This window comes from Hipposideros armiger, unplaced genomic scaffold, assembly GCF_001890085.2.
Source record: "Hipposideros armiger isolate ML-2016 unplaced genomic scaffold, ASM189008v1 scaffold_299, whole genome shotgun sequence".
Classification (NCBI taxonomy): Eukaryota; Metazoa; Chordata; class Mammalia; order Chiroptera; family Hipposideridae; genus Hipposideros; species Hipposideros armiger.
In genome coordinates, this window is record NW_017731649.1 from 2,116,471 (window position 1) to 2,125,859 (window position 9,389).

The window sequence follows — 9,389 nt, forward strand, 5'->3', positions numbered from 1 at the left end:
TTAATTAACCACATAACCCATTTTTATTGAAGAAATACACATACAAGTAAGAAGATTTTCGCTTAGCCCACCATTCAGCTAACCAGTGCCCACCTAGTATGTATTTTCCAGATTGATTTCTGTGCTCTTACACATGTACAGATATTTTTACAAAAATCTGGTCATACTGTGAATACCATCTATAATGGTATCAGCGTGTCAATTTAGATCTTCATTTTACTTGGTGTGCATACAGGTCTCTATCATGAAACTGCGGAGCCTCCCGCTGTACAGATAAGCCAACATGTATGTAATTCCGTCAGTGTACATTTTTGCTTCCCTACTATTTAGACATTGGAAATAACGCCTAAAACAATACCTCTGTACCTCTCTCTCTGGTACAGTTATTCCCTTAGGATAAAGTCCTAACAATTGGAACTGCGAGGTCTAACCTCGAGCATTTGAAAGCTTGACGACGCCGTCTTTAAGGTGCATCTGTTACATCTTGTTTCCAAACAAACTCCTCGGTGTAGCCAGTGCCCCGTCTACAACTTTCGGCGCAGGTGAAGACGGCCAGGACACCCCAATCGACACTCCTGCCCAGTGTGTCGGCCTTTAGGTAGTTGAGCAGCTGAGGCATGACCTGAGAAAAGGGTGACAGTCACACCTGGTTCAAGGCAAGCAGGGTCATCTGCTTTCAACATGCTTTCGCTTCCAGGGTGACTGTAGGGTCCCTGAGCTCGCAATCTCCACACCACAGAGCAGAATTACAGACATTACACAACAAGCACATCTGACCTAAAAATATTTTACAACTCTGTTCCTTCAACACCCCTCTCTATTTCACTTGGTCTTCATTTGGTCTTTCTTTTCTACTTGAGAAAGAAGTTCCCAAGTACAGTGGACTGGCTGATGTATTTGGCTCGGCTGGTAACCTAATTATTTTTATCAATAATATGCCACAAAATAGGACTGAGGCTTCTATTTGGGGAACTTTTACTTTCTGCCATTTAAAAGCTGAATAGCAGATGCTGTTACTATGACTGAAGAAACATCAGTAATGAGCACAAGTAGTCAGATGGCCAAGGGAAGACCCAGAACTGCCACCACGGATAGGAACGCGCTTCATGCATCATCAGCTCTTATTGGGGTCCAAGAACCAATCTATTGTTTGGGGGACAGTCCTCAAAATTCCTTTTTCCCCTAAGAAACAAGTATCACCTACCACTTTGTAAGGTGCATGAATCCATGGTTCAAGAGCATTGCCACTCAACCCAAAATTATTTTGATGCTAGCAATGTCTTTTGAAAAACCATTTGTCTTAATGATTACATCCATTTGTTTTCTTTATAAATCCACAAACCAAGACTAAACAGAGAAAACACCCCTGTCACAAAGTACAGAATCAGACCTTAATAATGGAATAAAATGTATTATTTAAAATCACAAAGGTAACCATAGAGCTTAAAAATAACAATAGAAGGGGCAGGCCGAGTGGCTCAGTTGGTTAAGAGCTCGCTCAAGAGTGCAAGCTCTGAGCAACAAGGTCGCTGGTTCGATTCACGGCCCGAGCTGAGCTGCTGTTGGCAGGATGGCTCAGCTAAAAAAACCCCCAAAAACCAATAGAACTGCACTGGGATGTAGGGTTAGGTGTCTGGATGGTGGAAGCGAGTACCTTTAAATCCTCATGACTGCACTGGTCAGTCAACACATGTCTGAAAACCAGCGAAGTGACCAATGTCAGAAAAACCATGTTATTTAGAGAGAGAACTATCGGCTTAAGCATAGGCTTAAGCATAGAAGACCATTTTAAACCCTGCGGTGGGACAGGAAGCTTCTGATTAGCACGATGGCACCTTCCGTAAAATCATCTAGACCCCCGTGCAGGTTCCTTTAGTCAAGTATTTTAATGTTTGAAAACATAAGCCAGAGTGACCATGTGCTGAAATAGTCTGTATTTAGGGTCATACCTGGAATTCAAATATCCTCTTGGCACCACAGGGGCAATCTGGAATGTCCTTTTCCTGGGGGATATTTTCACCAGAGATCCAGATGGGGGCAATCCCTCGGCCGTATCTGAGAATCTAAAATCAATCACAGTCGTGTTCCAACCACCAACACGGCACCAGTTTGCAGTGGCGTGTGTGACTGACAGTCACTGGGAAGAACTGCACTTGCCCCCCACACTTGATGGAACAGACTTCCACAGGCAACTTACTGTGTCCTCAGACCCAGCACCCTGATTGCCTGCTCCATGTCATCAAAGCGATCCTGCAGCTGTCTGCCTCAGGACCTCAGAATTTATTTCTTAGGTGACATGGTCAGACTGAATTGTGACTGTCTGTGAAGGATGAACGAACCTTGTCTCCAAGACCGGGTCCTGAGACTGACTGGCTGCAGCTGTCTGTGCTCTCCTGCACATAAACTGTACTTAGAAGTTTTACAGAGGACAAATAAATACCATGTGAAACACAGTGTTTAGGCCAACACTACAAACAGGTCAATGTCGTCACAATAAGGTCTTACAATGTGCAGAATCGCCTCCCTCAGCCCTCACAACCTCCCTCTATTCTTTCCACACTGCAGACACCGTTACATCAGCTCATGACGTAACTCAGGATCCAGGATCCTTTCACAACACCAGTGCCTCTGTGTTAATAATGTCATGTTAGTTTTACAAGCCCAAGGCACCTGTTACGGCGCCTGAACTCCATGTGTCGCAGATGACATGTCTCCCCCAACACTGCCGCTAGCATAAACGCTGCATGATGGACAGCACAGCTGTTCTCTTTCTGTAACTACTGGAAGGACCCGCCCTGCAGAAACACCTTTCCTGTGTGCGAAGGACAGCTTACGAGACAGCTTTAGTGATGACACCCCTAAAATCCCGTGGGAAGAACACAGAGGGGACTGTACGAGTTCTACCTTACCTGCTCTGGTTCCAGGGCTATTTTAGTTTTAAACTTCCGGAAAATTTTATCTTCCCTGGATTCATGTTTTGCCATGGAATCCAGTTCTTCCTCAGGTACTGCACCTGAAAAACCATCAATAACTATTATGGCAACAAGAGTGATCCCCACGACTTGACAATTCACATCTGCTGAGTTTCAAACAACCAACTAAGTGTTAAACCAGACAGTGGAGGCCAGACACCCTCACAGGGTCTCCCCACTCAAATTCCTCCAAGCTGGAGCTTTAAGACCATCTGAACATCCAGGTTCTCCGGAAGCACTTTTTACTGTGCAAGCTGCTAGTGAGCGCTTTTCTTTAAAGCTTCACATTTAAAAGAACAGAGCCAAGTCCCGGGCTCAGGACTGCTGTGCCCGCACACAACGGGACACCCAACAAACATGAGCCCTTGCTATCACCACTGTCCTTAAGCCGTCTGGACTCGTGTCTCACATCTCTCCATTCCACACGCCTTCCTCCTCCTGCTGGTACATGCGCTCCGTCATCACATGCTCACGGTGCACCTGCCAGCTCCTTCCTTCTCCATTCTCACCTCCTGGAACCCCAGCTACCTGCACCACTGCTGTCCACACAGCATTTAGTGTCTGTAACTTGTATCAGGTTATTTTTGATATCCTGAGTATGAATTACAGACCAGTAAGTCAACATTCTAACCAGGGATCTAGTCTTGTGGTTTAGAGCTTGAGTTCTAGTCAATGAGACTGAACGCAAACTCCAGCTGTGAAACTTATGGCCAAACAGGTTACACCCAGAACCTCCAAGTCTTCATTGCAAAAGGGGATACAGTTGTTAAATCACTGTGGATTTTAATGAGATCATACACAAACAGCCCTTGGTGCAGACTAAGTGGGGGTAAATGCTGGCTACTAACCAGCCTCGTAGGCATGCGGTCAGCACAAGGACTGGACTACAATCAGCTCTGGAGATCTAACAAAATCACACGTCGAAAACTGGCCAGATCAGAGAAACTAACTTTGAAAGGGCCCCGGCCGCCGACCAATCACTATGCCAGGCACTGTCACATATACCTCCTTGATCCAAGGAACAGGTCTGGGACACGCTGAACTCACCCCTTTTGCAGCATCTCCTGCAGCCCTACCCAAGTGACCACCTGGACAATTCCTGTGACGTATTTATATAAAAACCAGGACAGACCTGATATTTGCCAAGCAGGGGAGTTACAGGAAGGATACTTTCAAAGGAGGCAAAGTTTGGAAATTATACACTGCAGCTTCCAAAGTGGGTTGAGTTTTTCTCTCAGTACCTCTTTTGACATACTGAGCCCTTTCATTCGAGCATCGTGTTTACTCACTCTATGAATAAAGTTCTGAGTTGACTCCTTACCCATGCTCCCTGTAATCTCTGATTCATCTGTTTCCACAACTTCAGGTGTAATCTCATCTTCTGTTTCTATTACAATTTCAAATTCTGGAAAAAGGAAATTGTGGTCTGGAACTGTATTGTCCAAATTATCTGAAAGAATAAGAGTAACTAGCACCATTAGTAATAATTTATTTTTGAAGATCGTCTGATAAAGTCTTATTTATTTTTCTTTTAAAGATTTTATTGGGGAATTGGGGAATGGGCGCAGCCAAGTTGTCCTTCAATCTTAGTTGTGGAGGGTGCAGCTAGCTCAGCTCCAAGTCCAGTTGCCATCCGGCCGCCCAATAGCTGCTCGCAGTCGCTCAGCTCAAGGTGCCGAGTTCCATTTTAGTTGTAGGTGGGCGTAGCCCACCATCCCATGCGGGAGTCAAACCAGCAACTTTGTTGTTAGGAGCACGTGCTCTCACCAGCTGAGCCATCCTGCCACCTGTTGGCAGCTCAGCAGCAGCTCAGCTTGGGCGCAGCTCACTTGCCCACGTGGGCACTGAACTGGTGACCCTGTTGCTCAGAGCTCGTGCTTTTAACCAACTTAGCCACTCAGCCAGCCCTGATAAAGTCTTATTTCTAAAGTAGATCCCATGTGGGCCGGCCAAGTGGCTCAGCTGGTTAGGAGCTCGCTTAGGAGCACCAGCTCTGAGCAGCAGGGCCCCGGTTCAGATCCCACATATGAGGGTCAATGACACTGCCCTCTACAGCTAAGATGGTGAACGGCAGCTTGTCCTGGAGCTGGGCTGCCCTGAGTCACCAGCGATGGCGTAGGCTGCAGTGGGCTGCCATAAGCTACCATGAGTAGCTGGCAGCCGGCGTGAGTGGCTGGCAGCCGGTGAGCTGCCGGGAGCCGCTGTGAGTGGCCAACCAATGACCGGCAACCAATTGCCTCACCCGGGAAGAGTGCAATGATGGTGCCAACATGGGCCAGTGAAGCCACGTCCTCCACAACTAGACTGAAGAACAAAAGGACAGCAACTTGTCTGTTCCCCTTCCCCCAATTCCCCAGAGCTGTTCCCTCCCCCCAATTCCCCAATAAAATTTAAAAAATAAATAAATAAATAAATAAAAATAAATAAAGTAGATGCCATATAGTAACAGTTTTCCCTAGTAAGTTAATCTATATAGTTCCAGCATTTCAGGTCATGGGTCATAAATTAAATGCCTCTGTGAAGGCAAGGCGGGAACATAACCATGGGGGCAAAACTTCAAAGGTCCTTTCATGAAGCTGTTACCAACAAACTTCTGAAAAGTATTATTCCTTTTCTAATGGTAACTGTTACCCTCAAAATGAAAGATTTGGTTGACAGATGCTATGAAACAGCTGAAATCTAAAAATAAAAAAATGGACTCACCTGATTTTGTACAAGCCTGTTTATGTCCCAGTCTCCAGTCTAGAGTCTGATGCTCCTTACTGCAGTAATGGGCCTTGTGACATCTAGAGCAGGTCTTAGGTCCTAAACAGCCACAAACCCTGCAGAGATGAGCGCCGGAGTGGAGCTGGAGGCACGGGGACTCTCCTGTCTCGGGGGGAGGAGCCTCGGAGGGCGGCTCATAAGAGTAAAAGTCGTTTTTCCTTGGTAGCTGATTTCTAAAAACTGAGAGAAAATGAAGAGAAAGATTGTTTTTTAAATAAAACAATACATCAACTCAAATGTTTGAGCCTCTATTCCATAAAGGATAGAAAAGACACCTATTTATTTAAAAGACAAATAGAGGGCAGTTTTTGTTTTCAAGAAGCTTATTTTCTGAAAGGAGAGGGGAAAAAAAGTGGAAAAGAAACTCCTCGAGTCTAGAAGATCTAGTTTGTTACGCACAGCTCAGTTAGCTGTCTGGGCTGTTTCAAAGTAATCCAATTAATAACGCGACTAACGGACCGCAAAAATATGAAAAGGCTACTGGGCCCCGGCTTTACGAAAGTTCTCCATTTTCTGTATCTGCTCGTAACCACGCACACTCGGTGCCAAGCAGTTTAGCAACACGCCGCGAGCCGGGAACGCGAGCACGCGGGCCGGGGCCGCTCACCGCGCAGGCCGGCGCAGCACGCGGGCGCCCGGCAGCAGAAGAGGAACAGCGCGCGGTGGAAGGCGTCGGCGCGGCCGGGCAGCGGCGCGTACAGCTGCAGCACGAAGGCCAGCGGGCGGCCGCAGCGCGCGCAGCTCAGCTCCGCGGGCCCCGGCAGCCCGGCCGCGCCCAGCCACGCCGGCCGGCCGCCCACCTTGCTGGGGAACTGCTCGCTGCGCAGCCGCCACGCCGGCGCCGCCTCCGCGAAGCCCAGTTCCACGGCTCCGGCGCCCGCAGCCGCCATGGCGCGGTGGAACCCGGGCGCTCGCGTGGCCGCGCCGCCGGCCGGAAGGCGGAAGCGCGGACCGGAAGCGCGTGGGCGGCCGCCCCGAGGCGATTGGACGACGGGGCGGGGGGCGGGACCACTTCCGGTCCGCTGCGTGGGTCCTCCGGGCGCCGGACCCGGCGTTTGGTGGGCCGCGGGTTCTGTGCCCCGTCGTAGGGGCGGGCACTGCGGGCGCTCCTGAGGGCACCCCGCTTTCCCGCGGGCGCTGTGGGGCGTCGCCACGTGTGCTCGGGCGAGGAGCTGCCGGAGGCTTCCCACGTGCGCTCGCTGCCAAACTTAGAAACGGAGGGGGGGGGGTGCGAAAGGCCGAGGAGGAGAAAGGTCAGGTCGGGGTTCAGGAGTTCAGGGCTGGGGTTGCTGGGGGCACCGTCAGCGTCACGAGCGAGACGCGGCCGACAAGGCGGCAGCCGCACACCGTGTCACGCGGTCAGACTTGATGAGCGTGGAGCCGTGGACCCGGTCCCGCTGGCTCCGGCACGAGGATCGGCTCCGACCGTCCGGGAGAGCGCTTCGCACCAGGCGGTCACGCGGGTTTGCGAGCGACAGGGCTCGGCGAGGCGAGCGGAGCGTCAGGCGACAGGCTGGGCCGGGGACGTGGCCGGGGGCGAGGCTTCCCCGTCAGGGACGAGTGCGGCTGCGTCCGTGGGCTTATCAGCTGAGGCCGAGCGAGGAGCCGTCGGGGGAGCTGCAACCTCATGTTCGAGAGGGTGCAACAGAGCCGACCGGCCGGTCCCGCTGCACCCCGTGTCTGGAGTGACTGGTTAGGGGCGCACGGGGTACCCATCTCTGGCATGATTGTCGCTTTGTGACTGACGTAACTATCAGAATTATCAGAGTCCATTTCGTGTTCATAGTTAATGCTCTGGACAGTCAGGGTTAGTTTTAGGGTTTAGAGGGTTAAGATTAGGGTTTAGAGATTTAGGGGTTTCTGGTTTGGGGTTAAGGGTTAGGATAGTGTTAGGAGTTATGGTTTGCTTAGGGTTGTTTTGACTGCATAGACACAGGTGTCACATTTCTAGCACCTCAATGTCTCTGCAGAGCCCTCACACCCAATAAGAGGTCCCTGCTGTGGATAAGCTCCTGGGAGAGCACACTTTCCCGTGTCACCACCTGTCATTCCCACATAGTGGCCAACCAAGGGACAAGTCTCTGGCGGCGGGACCAGGGTAGCCGGGTGGGTGTCCAGACATCCTGGCAGGGCTGTGATCTGGGGCTGAGTCACAGCGTGAGGGACGAGGGTGTGGGCACAGGCGCCTGTGCACGCTGTGCGATGTGGCCTCTGGATCACCGTGTGGAAGTTCTGATGGTCCCTGTCTGTCCTGAAGCTCAGCCATCGCCTCAGGAGCTCATAGGCAATAGAAGGAAGATTTAAAAAGTTATGTATAACTGGAGAGTTCTGGTCAAGATGGCGCAGGAGGTAAACACTGTGCTTACCTTCTCTCACAACCACATCAAAATCACAACTAAAGTACAAAACAACCATCATTGAGAATAACCTAAAATCTTGCCGATACAAAGCCCTAAAACTAAGGACTTGCAGAAGAAGCCACCTCGACTGGTAGGAGGGGCAGAGACGCAGAATGGGCTGGTCCCACACACACGTGTGACCATTACAAATTGGGAGGGATATCTCAGCAGTGAAGGTCTCCTCCCCCTTCCCCAGGAGCAAGGGGTCCCAGCCCAGGCAGGGTTCCAGTGCTGGGGAGAGAAGTCCCCATAATTTCTGTTTGTGAAAACCAGCAGAGATTGTGACTGAGATGAATGGCGGATGAAGTCCTCACTGCTCCTCTTAAAGGGACCGCTCAAGGACTTACGGACAGAATCACTGGCTCTGAGCTCCAGCGCTGGGGCAGCAGCTGGAAAGACAGCAGGGACAGATGCGGGGGAGCTGAGTCGTCTGGCCTGGGACGGGGCTGGAGGGGCAGAAGCAGAGCCGTGCTCTGGGCTGAGGAAGAACAGATGTTAAAAGGCCGGAGCACAGGCAGGAGACAGGGCACAGAAGTGGGGGAGTCGTGGTCCTAGGGCTCTGGTGCAGCTTGTCCTCCCCCTCCCTCCACACCTGTCCTTGTCTCCAGCTGCCTGCCCAAGTCCCACCCCAAAGCCAGCCTGAGTGAGTGCATGGCAAGCTGGACCATAGGTTATGTGCAGATTTTCTTCAAATAGAAGGACCAGGGTTCCACCCAATGCTGCAGGACTATGTGGAACACTCTGTTTGTACAGGATCCTGTGTGTGCAAGCTCTGCTGGCCCATTTCGGCCTTGGTTCTGGGCTCAAAGCTGTTAGAATCAGTCTTCATGTTAAATACCTGTGAAATGGAGATAACTGTCTCTGCTCTATCTGGAAAATGGTAGCAGTGGGTGATAGGAGGTGTGGAAGGGCCTGAAACAGGATTTAACTCACAGTGAACTTGGTCCCAGGGGTCTGGGTTGTCATTTTAAAGGGGGCGGGCGGGGAATCGCTCTCCGCTGCCATGATGGTGAGCATTTAGGGAATAAAACCTGAGTAGTCACCAGGAATAGCCATTTTCTGCTGCCATCTCTCGTGTGAGTTCCAGGAATAGCACCTGTTTGTATATCAATTGGAAATGCTGGTCTCTGCTGCCATCTCGTGGGCATCTTGGGAGTAACACTTTGTGTGTCTTTTCTAATGAGACTGTGGCTTGTCTGGTTGTTAGGAGACCTGGTTTACACTTTTCTCCCTGACTCTGGGATTTGGCCTC

General features: G+C 50.6%; 1 protein-coding gene across 1 annotated transcript; it reads right to left on the minus strand.

Annotated features, from left to right (window-relative positions):
• Positions 1 to 6,671, minus strand: PDCD2 (programmed cell death 2). The gene is made up of 6 exons (XM_019659501.1): positions 6,346 to 6,671; positions 5,676 to 5,918; positions 4,294 to 4,422; positions 2,910 to 3,013; positions 1,950 to 2,063; positions 1 to 622 (listed from the first exon to the last, which is right to left on the minus strand). Exons 1-6 carry the CDS (start codon positions 6,626 to 6,628, stop codon positions 464 to 466), a joined length of 1,032 nt encoding a protein of 343 aa, XP_019515046.1. The 5' UTR covers positions 6,629 to 6,671; the 3' UTR covers positions 1 to 463.
• Between the last annotated feature and the right edge of the window lie 2,718 nt (positions 6,672 to 9,389).